Source organism: Podarcis cretensis (genome assembly GCF_951804945.1).
Source record: "Podarcis cretensis genome assembly, chromosome: 14".
NCBI classification, from domain to species: Eukaryota; Metazoa; Chordata; class Lepidosauria; order Squamata; family Lacertidae; genus Podarcis; species Podarcis cretensis.
The window spans coordinates 42692753-42719217 of NC_137183.1; the positions used below are offsets into that span (position 1 = coordinate 42692753).

The 26465-nt window shown below is 44.3% G+C and overlaps 2 protein-coding genes across 3 annotated transcripts; one reads left to right on the forward strand and one right to left on the reverse strand.

The window, feature by feature from the left end:
* Window positions 1–551: 551 nt before the first annotated feature.
* Window positions 552–15541, forward strand: UQCRC2 (ubiquinol-cytochrome c reductase core protein 2). The gene is made up of 14 exons (XM_079953876.1): window positions 552–731; window positions 1942–2034; window positions 2146–2295; window positions 4501–4565; window positions 6486–6542; window positions 7057–7181; window positions 7857–7954; window positions 9272–9329; window positions 9443–9538; window positions 11111–11310; window positions 12839–12919; window positions 13658–13734; window positions 14559–14712; window positions 15296–15541. The coding sequence occupies exons 1-14, from the start codon at window positions 567–569 to the stop codon at window positions 15377–15379; spliced, it is 1503 nt and encodes a 500-aa protein (XP_079810002.1). The 5' UTR covers window positions 552–566; the 3' UTR covers window positions 15380–15541.
* On the reverse strand, window positions 14719–26221 carry PDZD9 (PDZ domain containing 9). Of its 2 annotated transcripts, none has more exons than XM_079953903.1 (6): window positions 23808–26221; window positions 22384–22437; window positions 19965–20144; window positions 19348–19540; window positions 16421–17226; window positions 14719–15058 (listed from the first exon to the last, which is right to left on the reverse strand). In XM_079953903.1, exons 1-5 carry the CDS (start codon window positions 24214–24216, stop codon window positions 16722–16724), a joined length of 1341 nt encoding a protein of 446 aa, XP_079810029.1. In that variant the 5' UTR covers window positions 24217–26221; the 3' UTR covers window positions 14719–15058; window positions 16421–16721. The 2 variants fall into 2 exon arrangements, with proteins under 2 accessions (XP_079810029.1, XP_079810028.1); XM_079953902.1 differs by having other exon boundaries at window positions 22384–22440; window positions 23808–26220.
* Between the last annotated feature and the right edge of the window lie 244 nt (window positions 26222–26465).

The following is a 26465-nucleotide window of genomic DNA, read 5'->3' on the forward strand; positions in this document are numbered from 1 at the left end:
CAAAGGCGCTTAAATGTGTGCTCCTGGTTGTTCCTTGACAAGAGGGTGGCAGTTTCTGGATGGTAGTACCGCAAATCACCTTTACAGAGAGAACAAGAGAAATGAATAGAGCATGCTTTAGAACAGCTGCAGATTTCGCTCCCGATCCTCGAAAATTAAAGCAATGTGAAGATTTATCAGAATTAAGGTTAATGTCCTTTCTTCTTCAAATGCAAGCGGAGGGGGGGAGAGAAAATCAAATTTGCGAAACGATCGTGAGTTACAACTTAGGTGGCTGGAGGGTCAGCCCGCGAGCTAACTGCGCACAACAGAGTTCCTAGTCCTCAGGTTCTGTTTTCGTCCTTTGCCATCCAGGATTCTACCAACTGCAAATGAGAACCGGACGTGTATGATGATTCTCAGCGGTGAACGATTATCCCCTTGATGGACTGGCCTGGGACGCTCTAGCCGCTTTCCTCTCCTAGTTTCCATGCTGGAACAGCGTTCCCCTACCTCTACGGGGCGGGGGCATTTCCCTAGGCGCTGGGCGCGTAGACGCGAGATTATAGAAAGGCTCCGCTTTCTCTATGGTTCGGGCGGCGCGGAAAGAGTGGCCGCGCGGCGTGGGCCGGAAGAGCCTTCCGCTTCCTGGGCGGCCATCTTGGATTTCTTCTTCCCCGGGGAGGCTCCGGAGGGCTCTGTGGCGGTCAGAGACCATGAAGCCCATTCCGGCGGCGGCGCGGTGCCTCTCGGTGAGTAGCAGCGCTCCAGAGGCGGCGGCGGTGAAGGGGCGGGATTCCGGAGCAAGACAGGCGCCTGGGCCGGGGAAGGCCCGATGGAGGAAGCGCGACTCCCGCTGCCCGGGAGCGACCTTGACTCGGGCCTTCGACCGGGGAAGGAGGGGAAAGGGAAGGCCGGCGCCTCATCCATCTCCGGGCGCCGCTGCTGCTTCTCAGCAGCCGCTTGGGGGAGAGAAGAGGGTGGTGGCAGACCCCTCTTTTGCGGGGAGGCTGAAGGTCCCGAGGTCGGCCTGCCCCTCGAGCCCCAGCACCATCTGAAGCGGTCAGTCGGCGTTTCCCCTTTAGACGTACGCAGGACAGAATGCTATTCGCTCCGGCAGGGGGAGAAATGACCGTTGGAAACGAAGGAAAGAAATCCCCGCACGGAAACACCCCCGGCCACAAATTAGTCTCCAGGGAGAACGGCTAAGCTGTTTATTTATTTCGTAAAAAAAAATTACGCATCGCTTATTGCAAACAACGGCAACACATCCCAAAAAGAGGAAACCAGAAAATTCAGGAGAAATTGCAAGAACAAGAAGCTAAAAGCAGATTAAAATTCACATCAGCGTTTCTAACTAAGCATCAGGGTAGGGTTGTCTTAAGTAAAAAGGTAAAGGACCCCCGGACGGTTAAGTCCAGTCAAAGGCGACTATGGGTTGCGGCGCCCAACTCACTTTTCGGGTCGAAGGAGCCTCCGTTTGTCCACAGACAGGTTTCTGGGTCAGAGCAATAGGAGCTCACCCCATTGTGCAGATTTGACCTGCTGACCTTCTGACCAGCAAGTCCAAGAGGCTCAGCGGTCTAACTCTAAACAATGTTTTTAGTGAATGCCTGCTTGATATCCATAGACTTGGAACATGGACATGCTTGTTCCTGGCATGTTTACTTTGTGCCAGTTGTTTATTTATAACATACTACATATATTCTCCAGGGACCTCAAGGAGCCATACATATTTTTCTTACCCAGTTTTATTCTCACAACAATCCTGTGAGGTAGTTTAGGGTGAGAGGCAGTGTTAGGCCAAAGGTCACCCAGTGAACGTCGTGGATGAGTTTGAACCCTGGTCTCATAGGTCATAGTCCAACACGCTAACCACTACACCACATTGCTTATCTTTCAAATTTAATTGGTTGAAATGTGTATGGATCTAGCTTACCATTGTTTGTTCTCTCTTATTAGAGGAGCTTTTATTCTCTCAAGACTGCGCCTAAAGTTGAAGCCCCTGGAGGAGCAGAGCGATCAAAAGTACTGCTGCACCCCCAGGATCTTGAGGTTAGTCTGAAGAGGAAGTTATTTTGCATTTTGATATTTATGCTAATTAGAGCAGCACATAGCGGAGCAATGTGATTTCACGTAGACTGATGTGTCCTCTTATAAATGCAGATTGCAAAACTACCAAATGGCTTGATGATTGCTTCTCTGGAAAATTATTCTCCAGTTTCAAGGATTGGTGTCTTCATCAAAGCAGGCAGCAGATATGAGACCACCACCAATTTGGGAACTGCACACCTGCTCCGCCTTGCATCTAACCTGGTGGGTTTCTTCTTCAACTTCTTTGACTTTAGATTAAGGAAGCAAAGTGTTATATTCAGCTTATTTAGTGTTGATATCCTAAAAGTGAAATTGGGAGACTGGAAAGGGTGGGGAGGTGAGTGGAGTACTTTTGAAATTCTGGAAAAACAAACGTTTGTGCTACTGTGTTAAAAACCACAGAGGAGAATACTTTTTGTTATTTTCATAGGAGAAAAAAATGGTGTCAATACAAATTCAAGTAAAACAATTCTCAGGCTGTCCTGTGTGTAGCATCTACATGATGGGTTGCCATTTGCCCAGGCAGTGCTTTTGAGTATCATTATATTGCGCTCTCTCAGATATCCCTCTTTTTTTCCCCTGCCTCCACCCAATCAAATGTATATCCTCTCCTATCACTTCTGCTTTATGGGCCATTTGTTGTCCCTTCTGCACTGATCATACTTGTAGGTGTCACAGAGGTTGGCCCTGTAAGAACAGGATGCTGGACTAAGTGGGCCTTACTAATCCAGCCAGGCTTTTCAGTTAGTTGGCTTTAAAAGGCAAGTGGACAAATTCATTGAGGATAAGGCTATCAATGGCTGTTGATCTTCATCCCTGTGTACTGCCTCCTAGAATCAGAATGTCTCTGAACAACAAAAAGAGGGGTGCTGCACTCATGCCTTGATTTTTTGTTTCTCATGAGACTCTGGTTGTCCATTGTAGGAAACTGGATGCTGAACTAGAAGGACTTTTGGTCTACTCTTATTTTCTTTTTATTTTGCTCCTTCTCTAGCCTTTTCTGCCCTTTCCTCACTCACCCTAAAAAAAACTCCTTACCATTCCTCATTTTCTGATATTACTTTCCTCTTCTCTGCTGCCATGACATCTTCAGGCAAAGACAGAGCTGTCTTCAAGCATACTTCTACCATCACTGAATGTCCATTGCCTCCAGCCCTGAACGCTTCTATCGCAGGGCCCCTCTTGGGCACTCAGCATGGTGTCACAAGAAGTCAAGGAGGTGGCCATAGTGATCCATGCCAGCGACTGGCACAAGGCTTGGGGAACCAGCAGTTCTGCCGCCTCTTCTGCACCTGAAAGTGCAAGGTGCCAAGAGTTTGGACCAGCTGCTTGTGTCCCTTTGCTGTTACTCCCTCCTCAGCTGGAGCAGCATCAGTTTATTTGAAAGTTTTGGGCTGCACCACTTTCCATGACCACCAGAGGCCATTGGAGAACAAGACTGCTTTCTTGTGTTAAGGAACAGCAAATTAGCCTTTCTGAATCTCAGCAGACCCTGCAAATGTATCCAAGTAAACATCTTCATTTTCTAAAGAAATGATTTCTTCCCTTAAGGAGGCCCTGCTGGCAGATATTTCTAAGGACCTGCAAGCACAAAAGTGTCAGACGCTCTTCTCCATATTCTCCTTGTCTCTAATTATTCCAAAGGCTTAGCTGGCTTTGAGGAAGACCTCCCTTGATTAATGGAGAGGCTTTTGGCTGGAGCACTAGCAGGCTATTAACATGCTCTAGCACAGCTGCTCCTGGGTCCCCTGAGCAAAGTGGAGGCTGGCCAGCTGATTAGCAGCAGCCACCACCTCCCACTTCACACCTGACATGTGCAGCAGCACAAAGATCTAGGCTGGCTTGCCTGCTCCTTTGCCCTAGTCCTGCACCGCTAACTGTTATGAATTGCAGAGAGCCCTGCTGGATCAAGCCATTGGCCATCTCTTCTAGCATCTTGTCATGGTGGCCAGCCAGATGCCTCTTCAAAGCCTCCAAGCAAGAACAGAATGCAAGAACACTCTCCTCACTTGTGATTCCCAGCAACCATGAAGGTTGAACATAGTCATCATGGCTAGTAGCTGTTGATACCCTTATCCTCCATGATTTTGTCTGATCCTGTTCTAAAACCACCACATTCTATCACTGTTATCCGGGTGGGAGAAAAGGAGGTGCAGCCTTGCTACTTTCAGTTTTGTCTGGTTCCAGCATAAGGATTAAGTATATAATAAGCCTTCTGAATTTCCATAGGGTGTTTATCTTGCAGCATAACACTGACTTAACATGCTCTGGCTTACTCATTATACCTGAACAGTTTAGTGATGCAAGCATTAGCTGTGTGTATTTGGTTACAATACCCAGTGGCCAAGTTAAAAGATATGGGCTAGATATGACTGAAGTTTTGTTTTGATGCCTGCAGTTGAAAGCGTAATGTTGGTTTTTCTACAGACTACAAAAGGAGCTTCTGCTTTCAAAATCACCCGTGGTATTGAAGCTGTTGGTGGTAGCCTAAGGTTTGTAATTGTTTAATGCTCAACTGTGTTTTGAATAATTACATGGAAATGGGATTCCTCTGATTATGGCAGTTCATAGTTGGATGACTTTGAATAGCCCAAGGCAGAAGTACTGAAAATAAGGGTGGGTGGGTTTTTAAAAAGTGATTTTTCATGTTTTAATCTCAAGGCAGGCTTCACTTAAACATCTCTCCACTATCCAATTTTAATTGCACTTCCCCCTGCAATAGTTCTTTCAAAAATGACTCCCAGTTTCATCCTGGAGTTTAATTATTTTGTTTTATATGTGCTTCCTCAAGCATGTTGGTATGTAGAACCGTAGCACATGGTTCAACAGTGATGATATCAGCGCAGAAAGGAAGTGTAAGGACAGTGAAAGAGAGTCCTGTATTTTTCATATATGCTCATATAAACCAGGGGAAAGGAGTCAGATCTCTAGAAACATATGACTTTGCTTGGGGCATGATTCTCGCTTAGAGTGAGAAGTCAGGAGTGGCTGTGTCTCAGCGGGACAGCGCAGGCTTTGCATGCAGAATGTTTTTGGCTCAGTTCCCGGCATCTTGAGGAAGGGCTTGGAAAAAGTCTAGTAAAAAATCTTGGAGATTTTGCCAGACTTTGTAAACAATACTGAGCTAAATAGACCAATGGTATAAGGTAACTTCCAGTGTTCCGTCTCTTTTACTGCACCTGAAGCTGGGTTGCAGGTAGAGCTGGGCAATATATTGATATATTGTCTAAAACTGCTTTGAAGTTCACATTGTGATAATTGTTTCATAATATTTGAGCTGGCAATATCGTGTGAATCACAATGTGTGTAAGGGCTAGGCCAGTGGTGGCCAAACTTGGCCCTCCAGCTGTTTTGGGACTACAGCTCCCATCACCCCTAGCTAACAGGACCAGTGGTCAGGGATGATGGGAATTGTAGTCCCAAAAATACCTGGAGGGCTAAGTTATCAGGTGATAGGCGATATCTGGTTTTCAACATCGCAATAAACCACCAGTTAAACACTGCAATGTTATCAGCAGCTAAACACTGCAATGTTATCACCAGCTAAACATTGCAGTCTACCACAATGTCTAAAATTAGGAAGGAACTATATAGAGGTGAACAGGACAATGTCCAGGCAACTGCTATTGCTTAGGGGCCTAAAACAGATAAATGACAATCTTATCAATCATCACACACTCAGTTTCATCAGCAGACAAGCCAAAATGAATCCCAGTAGGACGTTTGGTTCTGGGCTTGCCTACCAAATGGTGATATTCAGGACAATCCAAAGTATGCCGATGAGTCAGTGAATACAAATAATGTGGGACTGCCAGCAGACCTGCTAGGAGGCAGAAGCAGCTGGCCATGGTGGTGGTATGTGTCAGCAGTAGTGGTGACAACCTGCAAGGCCTGGCGGTGGCGGCACAGTCAGTGGTGGCCTGCGAGTCCTCATGGCGGCAACTGGAGGGGGCAGCAGTAGCAGCGGCTTTTATCTCCTTATTTAATATAGTCTTATTGCAAACTCTTGTGAATCAGAATCACATGGCTTGTATCCGGTGCTGACCCTACTTGGAGTAAGCCCATTGAAATTAATCAACATGGGTAACTCGCGTTCATTAATTTCATTGAGTCTACTCTGAGTAGAACTTGATCAGATACAACTCTTATGTCTTGTTTTATGTTTCTCAGTCAGAAGAGTTAGCATTGCATAATTAGTAGTTTATTATATGGTTGAAAGATAACTATTCAAGGGGACTCTTACAATAGGCAGTATACATGTGTACTAAATCTGCATGTGGGTATTATGGTTTAAGACAGAAAACATTAATAACAAAACATTTAATAGTAAGCAAGCCCACAATAGGATTGTAAACAGAAGGAACCAGTAACCTCATATCAACTTTTGAAAAATGTACTTTTTCTTTTTTTAGTGTGACATCTACCAGAGAGAACATGGTTTATTCCGTTGAATGCCTGCGTGACTATATGTAAGCCTCTAGATGTGTAGCAAATCAGTTTTCAACGCATTCTGTAAGCATTCCCATTGATAATGCAACAGAACATCATTGCATAAATAATTTTTGTTCCTGCCCTTGAAATGCACAGTTTGACTTTATTCTGAGCTATAAATAACATGGCACATGTTTTTCTGTGGGTCTGTTCCTAAAAGGATTGTCAGGAAGAAAACACATCTATTAATTCTGCCCTTGTTCGTTACCTAACTCCCTGTCTCTCCCCCTGCCCCCCGCCAGTATTTTGATTGATTGTAAGCTTTTTGGTCCAGGAGCCGTGTGTGTTTTCCTTAAGGTGCCATGTAGAGACTAGGTAACTTTTGAGTCCGGTCTTATATTCTCAGAAGGAATGCCATTGAAATTCATGTTAACCCACTTACCTTTAAATTTTTATATTTTAACATCAGCTTGCCCTTGATCTTCTCTCTAATATTTTGGAGCCTCAGTTGTTTGATCCTTTCTTGATATATGTTGTTCTTCCTTTATTCAGTGATACCGTTTTGGAGTATTTATTAAATGTCACAACGGCCCCAGAATTCAGGCACTGGGAAGTGGCTGAGGCCAATCCCCGTTTAAGAATTGACAAGGCAATTGCCTTTCAGAACCCTCAAGTTGGTGAGTGTTCCTAGTCTGCTGGGGGCTACGAGGTGTATTTCTTTTAAGAATGTACAAGTATGAAACAATCCTTTTGAGTGGAATAGTTTCTCCCTGCCTATAGGTGGATATCACAGTTGTCTTTCCAGGATTGTGCTCGAGAGAGGTCTGTAAACGTCACTTCTCCAACTTAAATTTGTGTGCCCTCAACAACTGATACTGCTTTAAATTAATGATTCCTTAATCTTTTATTGCTGACATTTGCAGTGATAAAGGGGGCTGTGGAGTTCTTTGTTGGAAAACATTATTCTGTGCCAAGCAGAATTTAAGGAGCAGCATTTAAAAATAATAATAAACAAATGTAGGGCTGCTTTTTAGTGGAACAAAGGTATGTGTGATTTAAAACTCAGTGGACCCACACTAGGACCTTGGATATGCCTAAAAATATCTTTTCGATCCTTACCCAACATCCATGGTCCAGCAAACTGTTTTGCAGATTGTTTAGACAGAGCTAAGTGACAGTTTGTTTCCCCAGGGTGGATTTGATTTGCATATTCTGCATGAACAGGGGCTTCCCCTTAGTATTGAAGGGGAAGCTCCATACAATCAATGAAAAACACATTTCTGCAGAGCACAGCTTGGGTACAAATGATTCCCTACAATAAGTAAACAAACCTTCCATTGTCTTATGCATAGGTGTTCTTGAAAACCTGCATGCAGCGGCTTATCGGAATGCCCTTGCCAACTCCTTGTACTGTCCAGATTATGTTATTGGGAAGATTACTTCGGAACAAGTAAGAGTTTAAACAGCACTTTTATACTCAATTATTGTAGATGAAGATAAACTTGGCACTAAAGACATCAACTTAATTGCAACGTTCGTCTCTTCCCTGCCCTCCTGCTGCTGTTTTGCTTCCAATTCTCATCAGCCCCAGTCAGCACAGCTTATGGTTAGGGATGATGGGAGTTGTAGTCTGGCAACATCTGAAGGGCCAGAGGTTCCCTGTCCTATGATTTATACTTGCTCAGCAAACCATAAGTGAAAACCAGGGTTTGATCCTGGTTTATGCAAGCCATCCTTTGCCTGCTTGAATGCAACTTTGGGTTCTGGAGATGTCTCTCTTCACAGAAGCAGTAGTAAAAGAACAGCTTAAATTTACCCTGAAAGTTTTTATTTGTAAGGAAGGTGCCATCTTTTTTGAGTACAGTGGTACCTCTGGTTACGAACTTAATTCGTTCTGGAGGTCCATTCTTAAGCCGAAACAGTTCATAACCCGAGGTGTACTTTTGCTAATGGCGCCTCCCACTGCTGCTACTGTGCGACTTCCACTTGCATCCTAGGGCAAGGTTCACAACCGGGAGCATCTACTTCCAGGTTAGCGGAGCTCATAACCCCCAGTGTTCGCAAGGAGGACGATACATAACACAAGGTTCCACTGTACTGGTTTGGAGAAGACTTTCCTCCCCTATCTGAGTGTATTGATCCTACCTGGACATTTTCCCTTACTTTGTTTTGGTTGACTTTTCAACAGTGTAATCCTATGCATGCCAACTGAGAAGCCCCAGTGAATTCATTGGGGATTGCAGTTATAAAGCATCATGTTGCATTTTATCACTTGTTTCCACAAGCCGTTGCACTTAATCAAAATATTTGTGAAGATGTTTAAAACTGGTGTCACTTAAACCAGTTCTGTTTTGAAATGCCTCAAATACTAAGGCTCCTCCATGTGCTTTTTTGGAAGCGAAGCACAGTTATAGTCCAGGAAAACAACTTATATAAGGTAATTTTTTTAAAATGGCCCTGGGTAGCTCAGTTGGTTAGAGCTTGTTGCTGATAATGCAAAGGTTGTAGGTTCGATCCCCTATGGGACAGCTGCATATTCCTGCAGTGCAGGGGGTTGGATTAGATGATCCTCGGGGTCAGTTCCAGCTCTACAATTCTATGATTCCCATGTCTTGCTTATGAGCTTCTCGGAAGTATCTGGTTGGCCACTGTAAAAGCAGGCTGCTTGACTCGATAGACCTTTTGGTGTGATTCAGAAGGACTCTTAAGTTCTTATTTTAGTTATGTGGCAGAAATACTAACACGCACATCCTCCTTTTCATCACAGCTGCACCAGTTCGTACAGAACAACTTCACAAGTGGCAGAATGGCTCTGGTGGGGCTCGGTATGTAAGGCAAGATCTTTGTCTTGTGGCTGTACTGTGGTCTTTTAAAAGACAAAAACACCCTTTGCCGCAAACCTCTGGGTTGTTCGTCTGATGCTAACACTGCCTTTCAGGTGTCAGCCATTCTGACCTGAAGCAGATTGGAGAGCATTTCCTAAACATCCGCAGCGGGTCTGGCTCAGCTGGTGAGAAGGCCAAGTATCGTGGAGGTAAATGTGCTCTCTCTTTTTTTGGTACCTGCGTATTTCTTGATAATTCTGTAGCAGTGCTGCTGAATTAGATTGATGGGGTATGTCCATCCTACCTTCTGACATCTTGCTGTTGTGCCATCATCTAGCCTTCAAACCTGTTGTACCCCTGCCCCAGCCACTGCATTCTTGCCTTACTCCACATCCAGGGACAACCTTTCACAAAGACCATAGAATTCCAGCACATGTTATATGGCTTGTAGATTACTGTTCCCAATAGGCATATTACAGTTCGCTACGTTTTTATCACACCCCTCCTCCAAGATGTTCAGGGTGGGGCATACATGCTTCACAGGAACATAGGGGCCAATGCTCAATGCTAGAACATCTGCTTTGCATGCAGAAGGTCACAGGTTCAATTCCCGGTATCTCCAAGTACAGCTGGGAATTTCCTGTATGAAACACTGGAGAGCCACTGCCAGTCAGTGCAGACAGTACTGAGCTAGATGGCTCAATAGTCTTATTCAGCACAAAGCAGCATCTTTTCTTTGGGGGATGAATGGTAGAACATCTGGAGAGAACCTTTTCTGAACCCCTGGAGATCTACTTCCATCAGCGTAGACAATACTAAGCTGGATGGACCCAGTGGTCTGATTCGGTATAAGGCAGCTTCCTAGGACTCCGTGTTCCTAACTGCCAGGCTGGGGCTATTTTGCCATCAAGGGCATCCTTCCCCAATCAATCTAGTGCTCTCCAAACTCCCATCATCCCTGGTCATTAACCGCACTGGCTGTGGCTGATGGGGATTGTAGTCCAAAACAGTTGGGAAAAGCTGATCCAGGCCTTTGTCATCTGCTCTTGCTGGCAGTGATCATCCAGAGTCTTGAGTAGGGAGATGCCTTTCCAGATGCTTGCTGATGTAACTGGAGATGTCAGGAAATGAATCCGGGACCTTCCCCCTGCAAAACAGATGTTATCCCACAGTGCTGTTCCTAGTTCTCCTCACAACAGTCCTGCAGGGTGAGAGCATGTGACTTACCTTTCAGTGGATTCCATTGGCTGAGCAAGATGTGGACCCAGGCTGCCCTTTTCTTAAGACCAGCATTAGCCATCACACCATTTTGGCCTGTGCACTTTGACCTGCTGCCTGCTGGGCAAGTGCCAGATTCTAAGGCTGCTGTAGTTTTTCAGGGTACAGAAGAAAATGAATTTTCTTGTCTACTTGATCACCTTGAAAATACAGTTTCATAATTCAGTAGCCATAATGTGTCTGTTGGTGACTTGGGCCTTGAAGATCTATTGAAATTCTAAGCTCCCCCTCTAGCATACTTCGTGGCAGCAGCATTAACATCCTATCTGAAAGTCACTTTGGCTTCTCTCTGAATTTGTGTTTTGATTGTGTTAGTTTTCAAACTGCATTCTAGGGAACTTTGTAGTTTCTTAGGAGGTGGCTTGATAACGCTACCAGTTTCATGGTGGGTTTGGGAAGGCTTCTCTGTAGACGATTTGACAGAGAAAATGCTATCATTGCAGGGATTGTTGATGTGTTATGCTTTGATGAGCATATAATGCCTCTTTTTGCCTCTCACTAAGGTGAAATCCGAGAGCTGAACGGCCATAGCCTTGTCCATGCTGCCGTAGTTGCTGAAGGAGCTGCTGTACGAAGTGCAGAAGCAAACGCCTTTAGTGTCCTTCAGCATGTTCTTGGGGCAGGGCCTCTCATTAAGAGAGGAAGTAGTGTTACCAGTAAGCTCATCCAAGGTGTTGCAAAGGCAACTGCCCTACCTTTTGATGTAAGTATGTAGGCTTGCACCTGTGATTTTAATGTGAGCAAAAAAAGAGCAGAGAAGTGTAGGGTTGTATCCATTGTAAGTCCTACTCAGAGTAGAACTGTTGACATTAATGAACCTAAGTTAGTTATGTTCAGTAATTTCAGTGGATGGATCTACTCTGTGCAGGACTAGCACTGGATAAAACCTGTACCCGTTTATATTTTGGGAAATGATTATTTGGGAAAAGCATGCACTGGCTGGTTAGTAGCCACCAAGCCAGTTTTAAGGCTCTGCTGCTTAGATACAGTGTCCTAAATAACTCTGGACCCAGTTACCTGAAAACCATTCTTTTTATCTCCAGTGCCTTGTAAGGATGCTACAATCCACTAATAGAACCTGGTTAGTTTTGCCACAGCCTGATAATTATTGGCTTGTGGTAACATGGGGGTGGGGTGGCTTTTTCACTGGTGGTGTGGAATGCCACTCCTACTGAAATACGAGAGGCTGCATCAGTATTGGCATTCTGCCAACTGCTGAAGACACACCTGTTTAGCCAAGCATTTTCTTGGACTTGGACTTCTTCTCTTACTGGATTAATTATACTTTTTAACTTGCTTGTTTCTTTTTAATTTTAATTAAGGGTTGATTTAATGTCCCAATGGAATTGTAATTGTGTGTTTTTTTAATCAAGGATTTCATACTTGATTGTATAGTTGTTAAACCCAGTTAGAAGTAATTTTAGTATATAAGTGGTATATAAATTATTTAAGTTATTATCAGCAACGATGACAACAGACGTGTGGCAGACGTCCCTTTGGAATGAATGGAATTTCTATAAGGGGTCATGTGATAGAAGCTCCTAATGGTTTTTGTCAAATATTTCTACCAGAGCTGCAGTGTTCAGTGCAATTTTATAAAGTATCTTTGATTAAATGAACCTATGGATTTATTTTCTTAAGTAATACAAGTAAATTTGCAGCACAGTGGTACCTTGGTACTCGGAACGGCTTGGCTCCCGAACAAATCAGCTCCCAAACACTGCAAACCCGGAAGTAAGTGTTCCCGTTTGCAAATGTTTTTTGGAAGCCAAACGTCCGGCGCGGCTTCTGCTTGAGTGCAGGAAGCTCCGGCAGCCAGTTGGAAGCCACACCTTGGTTTTCAAACAGTTTGTGGAGTCAAACAGACTCCTGGAATGGATTAAGTTTGAGAACCAAGATACTACTGTACAAATAATTACAAAAGATACATATGGCAAATGCCCTCTAAGAAGTGGCATTTCCCACTTCTCTCATACAAGGAGAATTTTTCATTTGAGATTATGGCTTCTGATTGTTTTAAATTTATGCACAATTACATACATTAACTAAAATATGAACAATCAATAATAAACTAATGATAACCCTATTTCCTAGGCCTATTTCCTAACTCTGTTTCCTATTTTGAATTTTAGCCTGTCTAAACATGGACTACTTTAAAATGCCAAAAATATTTCCGCATGAAGAAAAGAGCTTGTTGGAATATGCTAACTGAAATCAAATTTTTTTCGCAGGCAGCTGCATTTAATGTGAATTACTCTGATTCCGGACTCTTTGGCGTTTACACTGTATCCCAGGCTTCAGCTGCTGGGGAGGTAAGTCACCAGTTGGTTTTCTCAGACCAAGTTAATTGGAAGCACGTTCAGTCTGCAAGTTATGATAAGGATTTATTTAACAATTGGTAGGGTTTTATGACAAATGTGTGTATTCCTGACACTGCAAGGGGTGTTTTGCTTTCAGGAAGGATGTGCTGAAAGTAGAAAATGTGTCCTTAAGTTGCTATGGTCAGAGGGATAGATGTACTTTATGATAGATATCTTTATGAAACATCTTGTAGATTAGCTTCTTTTAAAAAATATCCTTAATTCATATGATTGTAAGTGGGCAAACGAAGTAATCTGGCTCTGGAAAAGACCATAGTGGAAGAACCCAAATTCAGTCCTTGGCATCTCCAGTTAAAAGAAAGGGATCTAGTAGCAGGTGGAAAGAAGCCCCAGAGGCCTGCTATTCTTTCTCACCCACCCACTTTCAACCCACCCATCCATGCCCCTGCAGCTTGCTCAGGGGATGGGACTTGCATTCACTCCAATTGGATATTCTCCCCCCCCCCCCCCAGTGCACATTGCAGATGCAGAAGGCCTGATCTAGCTCAGATTATCCCTGTATACAAATAATGTGAGGACCACACAGAGTGATCCTTCCTCAGCCCTACACACCCCAAGGGACAGCTCTGGCTAATAAAAGTTCTAGGTATATGTAAATAAAGTGGGGGCAGGGGTTGAATTCTGACTTTTGTAGCCGGCAGCAACATATTTTTATGTTTTTGAATCAAGGTAATCAAAGCTGCTTTGAACCAAGTGAAGGCAATTGCCCAGGGTGGAGTCACTGATGCAGAAGTCACAAGAGCCAAGTAAGTTAGCTTACCAGAGCTATTTGTGTGACCTGTTCACAGCCCAAAATCGTATATTATACACATCCCTCTTTCTGCCCCGGCACACATTCCTGATATTTGGGAATTGTTGATGTACAGTTGTATTTTTAAGTAAAGTAAGAGCTCTCGTTTTTATGTCTAAATAAGAAACGTGCCTCTCATCTAGGACAAATGGGATAGGGTTGAGGCATTCAGGGAAGGCAGCGTAGCTCAGTTGTTGAGCACATGCTTTGCATGCAGAAGATCCCAGGTTCAAACCCTGCTTTCCACCCAGTTAAAAGGTTTGGGCAGCCTAAGATTCTAGAACTGCCAGCTGCTAGTCAGAGTAAGCAATATTGATAAGGTGAACAAATACTCTGAATTGGCAAATGGCTGTTTCTTATGTAAAATATACATTATTGGACTACTTTTTTTAAAAAAAGCAGAAACAGAACACTAAAATGTATAGAAAATCTACTTTACTCTTAAACTATGGAAATCTAATAAATTGTTAGATTTTACATGATTTCATAAAATACATGATTACAACACTTTTTCGGCCTATTTAACTGAGGGTTGTTTTTCCTCCCATGAAGCTGGATTTTCTCTCATGCCTGCCTTGTGATTTCCACAGTCTCACAGATGACCGTTTTAAAGTAATAGGCATCCTGTAACTATGTCAGAATTACAAAGTGCATTGCAGATGCAAGTAAGAATGTCTATAAATGCACTCCACGTTATCCTTTTCCTGCTGATTGTCTGCCATCATATTTACAGATTCCTAAGCAGGCTGTTGTGCTCATTTTCCTCAATATTCTTGACAGAAACCAGCTGAAGGCGGCTTACTTGATGTCTGTGGAGTCTTCAGAAGGCTTGCTTGATGAAATTGGCTCTCAGGCCCTGGCATCTGGGGTATACACATCACCAAGTGCTGCGGCCGAAAAGATTGATTCTGTGGCCACTGCTGACATTGTGAATGTAAGTAAGGTGCCTGTAGATTACAACATAATCAGCAGCTTTGTATTTAGAATGGTTTCCCCTCTTCCTGTTTTCTGTAGCACTGACAAAATAGATGACCTGCTTCTTGAGTTGGCCAGCAGTCCTCATAACCCTAATTCTGAGAGACAGGACTTTGCTCCGGTGACTCCCAGTCTCTGGAATGCCCATCAGAGCTGTATCTGTGAAGTGTTGACCCTAAATGTTTCCTTCCCCCCACACTTCCAATGGCACTTGGCTGGTGTTACCCTTTGCGTTTGGGGTGTTTGTAGTCCTCTGTGTCTGGGTTTGCTTCTCAATTTTGTCCTTTGCCAGCTGCCACAGAGACCTAGATTTGGTATAATGCAGAATACAAATATATTAAATGAATGCCAACACTGGCTTTCTGCTCCACAAATGGCTCTTCCTACACCCACTGCAAGCCAAATTCTAATTCAGCAGTTCCTTTAAAGCTCAAAAATAGCCACTCTTCAAATACAGTGATTCTGTTTGCTGATTCCAAAGCGGATGATGCCTCAATCACCTAACATTTTGTCCTCTGCTATCTTTCTGCTTTATTTTTCAGGCCGCAAAGAAGTTTGTTAGTGGGAAGAAGTCAATGGCAGCTAGTGGGGATTTGGCAAACACCCCTTTTGTGGATGAGTTGTAAGAAGTTGAACACGAGGCACAGCCTCAAAATGGACTCTGTTCTAAGACAGTTGTGTTGACTGTCATTATCGTCCTGTATTATTTATGAGTTCCTAATGCTTTGGCGCTGTAGGTTACTTTCAGTACACTTATACCAAATAAAGTGCAGAGCTCATCCTCTTAACAGGATTCTCAGTATCTTTGTGTCTTCTGTATTGTTATGCACTTAAAGCATTTTCTGTTGCTCTTATAGCAGCATCTGGTGCTTAATATGGAATTGTGTAAGTTGAGCACAACCCTGAGTATCTGCTTTTTTGTTCTGAGCCAGTTTGGTCTTGTGGCTGGTGAACTGATTGAGGAAGCCCAGGTTAAAACCTCACCACAGCCAATGGGTTCATTGGATGGCCTTGTGAGAGTCAAAATCTCAAGAGAATTGTTGAATGCCTTTAATTCTTCTAAAGTTCAAATGCTTAAAGCATTTTAAAACAATGGGGTATGTAAGTGTGCTTAATTAATTGTGCACACTTAACCTGCTTTAGGAACACAAAGAGCTAGTTGAAATGGGGTGTATATGTACAAAATATAATCCCTCCCTTTGTGGTGATGGAGGGGATTCACAACATTCCAAATTCTTCCATAGTGTTGACACCAAATTTATTGAACTGTATAAAGCGTTAAAAAGTGGGACTGGGGTGGTTTCCCCCCCCCCTTTAAAAGGTAGGATATAAGTAATTAAAGGAGGGTCAGATATAAAGTAGGCGTGGATCAATTTGGCACCACTGGGGAAACTTTGGTTGTTACGATAATCCAAGGGGCCCTTGACAAGCTTGAGGATTGTACATTGTTTGGTGCATGTCATACCATCAGGCTACACGGACCAGAATTGTGGGGTGCAGGGAACCCATTCCTGCATACAGATAATGAGTTTCCAAATGTGTGTGGGTTGTGTGTGTTGCAGTAAAATCCTAAGAACAGAATTCCCTAACGTTTGCTAATGGTTCAGCTAAAAAGTGGCAAGGGTTAGATTAATTTTGAGTCTGGCATAATTCAAACTGTTTCTTACCTTCACAAGCAGAAGATGGCCAAGTTCTGTTCTTGCAGTTGTGCTATATAGCTTGGCTGCTAGACTTCCAGAGACATGTCTGTATGAAAATTGACTGTAGTTATTTCTCCACTGTTGAGATTATTCTCTCCCTCCCTCGAAAGAGGGATCATCGCTTCTTTCAAACACCCAAGTTTCCTGCTTGCCAAACAGATGAAACCCATCAGTTGGCGGAGGGGTTGTATGAGTGAAAATCCAGCTTATAACTGGATCCAGTTTCAGAAACCCAGTTCCTGGCGGTGCAAAACTGGATCTAGTTGCCTCATTCAACTTCTTGAGAAAAGTTTTCAAGCCAAAATGCATCCGACACAGTAGAGGAGGAAGATGACAACGATGGCGGCGCAACACCTTTTAGCATAGTCCAATATGGCGACGAGGACGTTAAATACAAACTTGAAATGTCAGCATCACTTTCATCTTCAAAATCTTTATGAATGATAATATCATTACCAATATCTGAGCCCACGGTAAATGTGTAGGTTTTCCTTTCAAAGATGTGCCAGTCTTTAGAGATCCACTTGGGTTGCTTAGAAGTTTCAAAAGAAAGTGATGGTACAGCTTTGACATTAGGAAAAGCATCGGCATGTACAGTTCTGTTAACAGGAACCTCAGTGACTTCGGTTGTAGTATAGATCTCATCACTACCGAAGCTGACGACATGGCCCCCACCAATAAGCTCCTCGTCGTCACTAACATGACAGCCGCAATCATAATCTTCAGAGTCTTCGCTGCTCGACCAAGCTTCTTCACTGGTGTAAGTTGACATCCTAAAATGTAGACAATGCAGAGAGCCTTGGAAAGCAGTAATGTTGTAAGGATTGCTTCTATTTGATTCATAGAGGGCAGATCTTAAAAGAAGTGCTTTGGCCACTTGTGGCATTTAGTAACTCGGGAAGGGGTTGCAATTCAGTGACAGAACATAGCTTTGCAAGCTGAACAGTCCCAGGTTCAATTAAACAATAGTTTCATTGGAAACCTCTTCCCTCTTCTGGGGGTCTGCTTGCAAAAGAGCTTTCAGATAACCCCTGTGATGCACTTTGAAGTCCCAACAATTGGGGCTTCAAAGTGCAGCATTACCTGATGTCATTGTGATGTCAGTTGATTGGATGGCCTGCTGGGGGGTTGGGAGATAAGGCTTTATCCCACTGGCCAGAAAAGGTTCCCCACCTTTTGTATAGATAGACCAGAGGCATGCCTCAGTATATGTCAGCTTCCCCTGTTGCTATACGTTTCCTGTTTGGCCTAGATTATTGCTATCATATTACCAATCAACATAGCCTACTATCAACACCCTCCTGTATTTTTAAAATAAAGCAGCTGACCCTCTACTCCCTGCACTTCTGGCTTCCATGCTGTGTTTCCTCCACCTCTTTTGTAACATAACATTACAAGCTCCTTGGAGATGGGGAAATTGTGTATAATAATTGTATGCATTAAGTCACTAGGTTAGAGCAGCCTATTAAATATAAATTATGTGCTTGGGAAAAGCTAGTGCTCTGCTACTTCAAGGTCTGCAAACAGTGCTTAGGTGGATTTTGATGTCAAAGAGACCTCTTTACTGGTTAATTTTATAGGGTGTGGGTGGTTGCAAAGAAGACTTGCATTGGTGACAGCCATCAGATGAAACACTACAGCTCATCCTTCCGGTAGCTCCTATGACCACTGGCCCCTCTTTCTCATCCTAACAGCTTGGGTTAGGACACCCCATTCTTCTATCCCTTATTTCCTCAAGTCTTGGAATTAGGAGGAGGAAGAGCAAGAACAAGAAGCTTCTGCTAAATGCTACTGGGGACTCTGTTCATTTTATTGAACCGAGTTATCCCAATTTATAGAATAACTTCATGTGCCTGAATATTAATTTTTACACAACATCACTCCATTGTGTAGTATGTGTTTTCCAATTTCTTTTGCTAATTACCAGATGAAACTTTCACAACTGAGCAAGGGAGCAATGCTGCTGCTTCCCTTACATCATTTAACTACTGGCTCATTTTTAGCTGTTCCAAAGTGGGGGTTGGGACCTTTTTTCAGCCAGATGACCACCTTCCCTTATGGGCAACCGAACACCTGCGGGCTGCATGCTACTGATGGAGCAGGGCTTGAGGTGCTGCTGCTGCTATTATTTATTTATTTATTATTTATTATTACTACCGCCCTTCATCATAAGATCTCAGGGTATAAAATTAAGGGTGAAAACAGGATTTACAAGTAAATAAGTAAATCAAAACAGCAAAACAATACCCCCCTTCCCACATACACATTTAAAAGGCTGTGGGATATTAATCAGCCAAAGGCCTGGTTGAAAAGGAATGTTTTTTGCCTGGCACCTAAAATATATAATGAAGGTACCAGGTGAGCCTCCCTGGGGAGAGCATTCCATAAATGGGTGGAGCAACACATGCAGATTCCACCTTCACATAGTTGTCTAGGTTCTCTGTGCACATACCCTTCTCGATCCTCCGTCCAGGCAAGCAAGAGGTATTAGCAGAGTCCAAGAGCACCTGCCAGCCATGCAAAAAGATTTAGGATGTGAAGCACAACCAGTGCTCGGGTGGTCTGGGAAGAGCCTGAAGGGCCAGATAGAGAAGCCTGAAGGGCCACATTTGTTCCCAAGGCCCGAGGTTCCCCATCCCTTCCTTCTCAACATTGACAGGCAGTGGCTCTTCAGAGTTTCTGATGGGGTTTTATACCCCTTGGAAGAGAGAGCCCAGGGATTAAGCCTGGAGTTTTCTTCATGCAAAGTGTACGCACTTCCACTGAGATACAACACATTTCAGGAAGTTGACATGGTCAAATAATGTTACCATTAGATTTCCAACCCTCCCCCGCCTCCCAGCACTCTCATGACCTTTACCCAAATAGTGAACTAGAAATGTATGGTTTCTTACTGTTCTAGCTTGGCTCCCTTTCTTTCAGGTATGCTGTCAATGGCAGTTTCCCATCGGACTGGTAATTTCATAAATTCCCTGTAAACTTGGATCTGCAGAACGGTCCCAATGAGAGTGGTGTGCAGAAGCTGCCTTAGCTCTCGTAGTGTCCACCCTAGGACATTAGCATGCCCAATTTTAATCAGGATGTCACCTGGAAGGAAAAGAAAGCTATTAGTTTGGGGGAAGTTGTTTGCAGAATGCACTCTTGGCTTGTTTAACCTGGTAGTTCCTACATCCAGTGCCTGCCCCCTGGAGGTACTCAATGGTACTCAGTACCAGCATCTCCCACCCCCACCATATTAAGTGTAACAACATCATGGTGAGTACCGTCACCATTTTTTCTTTTTAATAAAATAAAACACTGCCTACATCTCATTGATGTGTGGTGCTGGTCCCACTCAGTATAGACTTGTTGAAATTAATGCTTACGGCTAATTTGGGTCTAATGCAACAAGCAGTGGAAGAGAGGGAGTTCCAAGAGAGAGGTTTTCCTCTGCTTCTGTAAAAGCTCTTTCTGTTCCTACTACATACCAGCCATGCACCCCCCAGGTTTGAGGTTGTTTCCACCTGCTTACCTGGTTGGAGTTTCCCATCTCTTACTGCTGCACTTTTCTCGACCAGGCTTGAGATCTGGATGTAGGGCCCATTCTGAATGAGGATTAAGCCTAATCCCTGCTCTCCCATTTGGATATTTGTCTTCACAGTGGCACTTAAAGTATGTTCAGATCCACTCATATCTGAACTGGTATCTTCATCTAAATGAGAAAGAAAGCAATCCACTATTGTTTGTGCCTGCAAAAGCTTCTGGGCGGACATACTGCTTTGTTAGTGCATGCCCCCTAGCTTCTTGCTGAAGTCCTGTGACTTTTCATACCAAAAATGTTCTGGAGTGGGGGTGTCCCCCCCCCCAGCTTTTGTTGCACTTTGGTTCATATGTGCCCCTCCAAGTGGTAACCCCGGGGAAACATTAAACTAATAAAACACGAATGGTGGATAGGTAATGTAAGGTAAAGGGACCCCTGACCATTAGGTCCAGTCATGGACGACTGGGGTTGCAGCGCTCATCTCGCTTTACTGGCCAAGGGAGCCGGCGTACAGCTTCCGGGTCATGTGGCCAGCATGACTAAGCCGCTCCTGGCGAACCAGAGCAGCGCATGGAAATGCCGTTTACCTTCCTGCCAGAGTGATACTTCTTTATCTACTTGCACGATGACGTGCTTTCCAACTTGCTATCCACAGGTCCCGATGGATAGGTGGTCCAGTGTAAAACCCTGAGCAATGCAACATGTCATTGATTAAATGACTAGTATTTAATCAATGACATGTTGCAGAATGTGCTCCCAACTCTCCTCCCACCAACCCCCCCCCCCATCATTCTGGAGGGGTCCATAGTCTAACCCAGGCTTCCTCAACCTCGGCCCTCCAAATGTTTTTGGCCTACAACTCCCATGATCCCTAGCTAGCAGGACCAGTGGTCAGGGATGATGGGAATTGTAGTCTCAAAACACCTGGAGGGCTGGGGTTGAGGAAGCCTGGTCTAACCACTGTATAAGTTTCATGCAAGCAAATCATAATGAACGCTGAATAAACTGGTTGCCTGGCAGAGCCTCTAGTCACTGCAGTAGCTCTTTGAATATGGTGACACCCAAGAACAAAATCCCTGTTGGATCAGACGGAAGATCCACTGAGTCCAGTCTCCAGTTTTCCACAATGCTCAAACAGATGCCTTTGGTAGGGCTGTCATACTTTTTGGAATTTCCCAGACATAGCCAGTATTCAGCCCTTGTAAACAGCATCTGGGTGGAAATTGCTTAAATGTCCGGGGAAATCTGAATGTATGGCAATCCATGTCAGAAGTGTGGATTTAGGCAAATTTCATTAATAAAGCTCAACAACTTTTGTGTCTGGATTTTCACTTTTTGAAATATGGCAGCCCTACATTTGGGAAGCTTACAGGGAGGGGGCATGCTAGCAACAACCTCCCCCAACCCACTAGAAACTGGTATCCAGTGCTAGGGTGTCAAAAAGTGAGCCAGCAGTAAATCACACTGTTCAAATTTGGAGTTAACTCTTGGCTGAGTGGCAGGCCAAATAAACAGCAGTTCATCTCCAGTAGGCCTTACCCCATGAATCAGTGGCTGATACTGAAAGTCTCTGCATCCCCACAGTCATCTAAAACCCCTCCTCCCCAGGGCTTTTCCCCAAGCAATCAGACACTGTGTTTGCATGCAGCCTATCGCTGCTCCACCTGTTTCAACCCTCTTCTGATTATGGGAAATGGGGGTGGAGGGGAGGGGAGGGGAGCTGGTTGCAACAGAAAGGGGAGATACCCATGACTCTTCACCAACCTGACTAATCGCTGCATCTTGGTCTCCCTCCTCCACCCTTCTGCTTTAGCTACTGTCTCTGAACTTCTCTCAGCCACAGGCTCTCCCAGCTCACTAAACCCTGTTGCCTGTTCAGCTTTCAATATCACCTCCTCGCAGTCTTCTCCCTTTTCTCCCTCTGACCACTCATTGTTGTTCCATCACCACTCCCCAGCCTCTGAGACTTCTTTCTTTGGTGGTTCCCCAGTTGGTTCCTCCCACCATTCCTCTGCGTCCAACCAGTCCATGACATAGGGTGCTCAGGGGTGGAGCATCTGTATTGCACGCAGAAGATCTTTGTTTCAGTCCCTGGCATCTCCAGGTAGGGCTAGGAAATATTTTCTCCCTGAAACCATGAGAACCATCAGTGCTAACAATACTGCGATAGATGGACCATTGGCCTGATTTAGTATATGGCAGCTTCCAATGTTCCTATGGTCAACTACTTTTGAGCATCCTGCCTAACAGGTGCAGATAACTCTATCCTCCATTAATTTGTCTAATTCCCATTTTAAACTATCAAAACTATTGAGCACCCCAACATCTGGTGACAGTGAATTCCAGCAATTAATCTTGCACTGTGTGAAGAAATCCTTTATTTTGCCTGTATTGAATTTGCCACACTCACCTGTGTCCCAGCTGTAATAATCATCAGAGTCTGTTGATGAGGTTTCTTCTTCATCTGCTAAGAAAGAGAATTTGGACATGTTGCAAAGCTCATGTGGCCTAACCCTCTCAGCCAGGTGCGGGAGAACATTTGGCCCTCCAGATGTTGCTGAACCACAGCTTGCACCAGTACCAGCAAGCATGACCAATGGGACAGGGAGGATGAGAGTTCTACTCTGCAACACCTGAAGGACCAAAGGTTGCTCTGAGCACCTGCTCCAAGCATACAATTCTCCTCAGCTTAATGGGCTTCAAGACCCAGCTCCCAAAACTTAAGCTCAGAGTTATACAGCAAATCAATTTCATTCCAGATGTATTTATTTCCAAGGGTTAGGACCCAAAGAACTGTGTGAGACATGCTAGCTTTCAAAAGACTTTCCCCAGAAAGCACTGGAGACTGCTGTTGGAGAAATGTGAGCCCCAAAAGCCTCATTGGGCATACTGGAATTAGTTGCACAGTTCTTTGGGTCCTGGCCACGATACCTGTCTATCAACATATGTGAGGTTCATTTAGGAATCCTGAAAAGAAAACAAGGAGTGTTCATGGAACTACGGAGCTGGAAGGGATGCCAAGGATGGATTATCCAGTTCAACCACCTGCAATGCTGGAGTCACAGCTAAAGAATCCCTGGCAGATGGCCACCCAACCACTGTTTAAAAACCTCCAATGAAGGAGCGTCCACCACCTCCAAGGTTATCCATTCCATTGACTCACAGCTCTTACTGTCATAATGTTATTCCTAATGTTTAGTTGGAATCTCCTATCTTGTAGATTTGAATACATTGGATTTGAATACATTGGAATACATTGAATACATTGGTTCTGGAGCAGCAGCAAACAAGCTTACTTCACCTTCCATGTGATAGCCCTACGGATATTTGAAGATGGCTTTCCTATCACTTCTTTTCTCCAGGCTAAACATACCCAACTCCCTCACCCATCCCAGACCCTTAATCATCTTGGTTGCCCTCCTCTGCACATTTTGCAGCTTGTCAATATCCTTCTTAAACCATGGTGTCCAGAACTGGACACAGGATCCCAGGTAGGGCCTGTGTTGAGATGCAAACCCATAATTCATGGAGCCAAGAGTACTGTATAGGACAATGTGGTCACAGTCCAGCGCCATCTCAGTGTCACAGGGACAATCTCAACGGTTCCCATCAAAGAACTGCTGGCATTAATGAGAGCAGAATGTATACACACCTTACATTTAAAGCACATGGCTCCCCCCAAAGAATATTGGGAACTATGTTTAACTAAATTGCCCAGCATACTTAACAAACTACAGTTCCCACATTTCTTTGTGGGAGGTCAGTTGTTTTAAGTGCGCTTTGTGTATACAGATGTTTAGAAGAACCTTAAACAATTTCTGGTGTCGTGATTACCTGGTGGGAAATATGTCGCACTTTTGAAAGACAATTTTTTTTTGACAGATGGTCTTCTGATGGATGACCATTTGACAGATGGTCTTCTGATGGATGACCATTTGACAGATGGTCTTCTGACAGACGGCCGTCTGAGAGATGGTCTTCTGAAGGATGGTTGTCTGAAGGATGGTCGTCTGATGGATGGTCGTCTGAAGGACGGTCGTCTGACAGATGCTCTTCTGGCGGATGACCTTCTTCTGTCAAATGAAGCTCTCATGTCGGACAACCGTCTTCTGGCAGATGATCTCCTTCTGGCAGTTGAACAACTTCTGTCAGATGACCTCTCTCTTTCATATGATGTTTGTCGCATAGATGGCCTTCTTTCATAAGATGAACCTCTTCTACCAGAAAACCTCTGGTGGTCCATGTTGACAAAGCCTCCGTGGATTCTCTGTGTAGCCAAAGACGTTCAGAGAAATGCCTCTGGAAAGCCTTTTGGGAAGAGACCACCAGCCTACAGTGTCATGTGAAGGGAGAACACTACGGTAGGCAAGTTGACATTGATGCCTAGTAACAGTTTAGAATACTAGTACTGTGGAATTCCAAGATTCTTGGAATCTCCAATGAACATAAGAACAGCAAGCGGGGTCAGGCGAAAGACCCATCTAGTCCAGCATGCTGTTCTCATAGTGGCCAACTAAATGCCTGCAGGAAATCGACAAGCAGGATCTGAGCACACAAGAACTCTCCTCTCCTGTGGTTCCCAGCAACTGGCATTCGGAAACACCTGTGGAGGTGGAGCATAGTCATCATGAATAGTAGCCACCAATAGCCCTCTCTTCCATGAATTTGTCCAATCCTCTTTTAAAGTCATCTAAGTTGGTGGCCATCACTGCCTTCTGAGAGAGCAAGGTCCATAGTTTTACTATGCACTGCATGAAGAACTTTCTTTCCTCTGTCCTGAATCTTCCAACATTCAGCTTTATTGGATGTCCACAAGTTCTAGACACCTTGCAGGGTAGTGCAGAAGCAATCCAAAATGAGATTTTATTTTGGAATGAAGCCAGTTAGTCAATATGTGATTTTCAGGAGCAAAAACAATGCAATAGAAAAACAAAAAATCACAAACATAGATTGTGTGTGGACTACGTAGAAAAATCAAGTACTCAGGCTGCATATACATCGCACCTTTAAAGCACCTTTGAAGCACACCCTCAAATAATTATGGGCACTGTAGTTTGTTAAGGGTTGCTGTGAATTGCAGCTCTGAGAGGTAGACTATAGTGCCTAGAATTCTTTGTGCAGGGAAATGTGCTTCAAAGGTGTGTATGCTGAACCAGCCTCCATAGATTCTAGAATAAAATGTGTGTACACAGCCTAAGTAGCAACAATACTTAGGGCCTTTAGCAGAGGACATATCACTTGCTACTAGATTAAAAAATGAAAATGCCAAGAACTGACCCGTGGGTATTCAGCTACTAACACCTGTCTTCTGCTACTGAGCAAGGGTTTTCCCCCATGGTACTTTCCAAAGCCTGGCTCTGAAAGTGACTTGAGCTGGAATGGGGTGGACAAGAATAACTTTGGAGAGAGGAGCATGTCTGAGGAAAAATTAGTAGGTGCAGGACAGGTTGAGTACCCCTTTTACTGATCGTCCTGTGTGAGTGCCTCTCCTTCCTGTTTGCTAATGTGTTGTTCTGTCCTATGTTCCACTGCACTTACTTCCAGGTAATTCTGTGCAGGACTGCAGCTTGAATATGGCACTTTTATACCTTGCAATTTGTGCGGAAGGGTCTAAAAATAAACTGGATAGACAGTTTGCAGCTTAAATGTCACATGGCAATTAGGTTTCCATGCACCAGTGTTATGGGTGTGTATTTCTAGATGGGCATTGAAAGGAAGGGGTGTTGCTATGGCTAAATATATTTTTAGAATCCATACAACTCTGTGGCTTTGGAGTTGCTAGACTTGGCAGTCTAGAATACCAATCATTGGCCAAGCATCCTACACCCTTGGTAGCAAGTGGTTCAGATTTAGATTTCTGGCTACTTGTAAAAGAGCAGTAAAATGTAGTTAGCAAATTCACTACACACGCTCTTGATCTTCTGTATTGTTCTGAGGTGGAAAATATATGGCTGCACCATTTCAGACTGTATTAGGTGGCCTGCCTTGCCCAGGAGAGTCCAGGAAGCTCAGGTGGCAGCTGGCAAGGGTCTCCTACCCCTCCCCCCGTTCTGTCCTCACAACAGCCCTGTGAGGTAGGACAGGTAGCGAATGGGGATTTGAACGTGGCTCTCCTAAAGTCTTGCTCCAGCACCCATAAAAATCCTTAGTACGTAATTAGTCGTATAATAATAACGCAACTTTCCTTTCCTCTTTTCTCAGTTAAATTCCCCTCAGTAAAAATAAATATATTTATTTATTTAAATGAACTAGCCCCGCCCCCTTCCCCAACGCTTCTCCCGTCACCGAGCCCCGCCCCTAAGCCCCGCCCCGTCCTTTAGCACCGCCCCTCACGTGCTCGCGCAGCATTACATCTCTGCAACCCCGCCCCTTCACCCTGTAGGAAGCCCCGCCCTTGAAGCCTGCCCTCTCCGCTCTAAGCCCCGCCCAATGCTCTTGCTGCCTCCGCCACCGCCGCTGTCTCCTTAGCAGGCCCCGCCCCGTCTGGGACAA

Bases quoted from the DNA above. Each gene is read 5' to 3' on its own strand.
- UQCRC2 (XM_079953876.1), top strand. From the start codon at position 567: ATGGTTCGGGCGGCGCGGAAAGAGTGGCCGCGCGGCGTGGGCCGGAAG. The intron at 4,566-6,485 runs GTTTGTAATTGT...TTCTTTTTTTAG, and splicing joins GCTGTTGGTGGTAGCCTAAG to TGTGACATCTACCAGAGAGA. The intron at 9,539-11,110 runs GTAAATGTGCTC...CCTCTCACTAAG, and splicing joins GAAGGCCAAGTATCGTGGAG to GTGAAATCCGAGAGCTGAAC.
- PDZD9 (XM_079953902.1), bottom strand. From the start codon at position 24,216: ATGGACCACCAGAGGTTTTCTGGTAGAAGAGGTTCATCTTATGAAAGA. The intron at 22,441-23,807 runs GTAATCACGACA...TCTCTTTCTTAG, and splicing joins TGCGACATATTTCCCACCAG to CAGATGAAGAAGAAACCTCA. The intron at 17,227-19,347 runs GTAAGAAACCAT...TCTACATTTTAG, and splicing joins AAGGGAGCCAAGCTAGAACA to GATGTCAACTTACACCAGTG.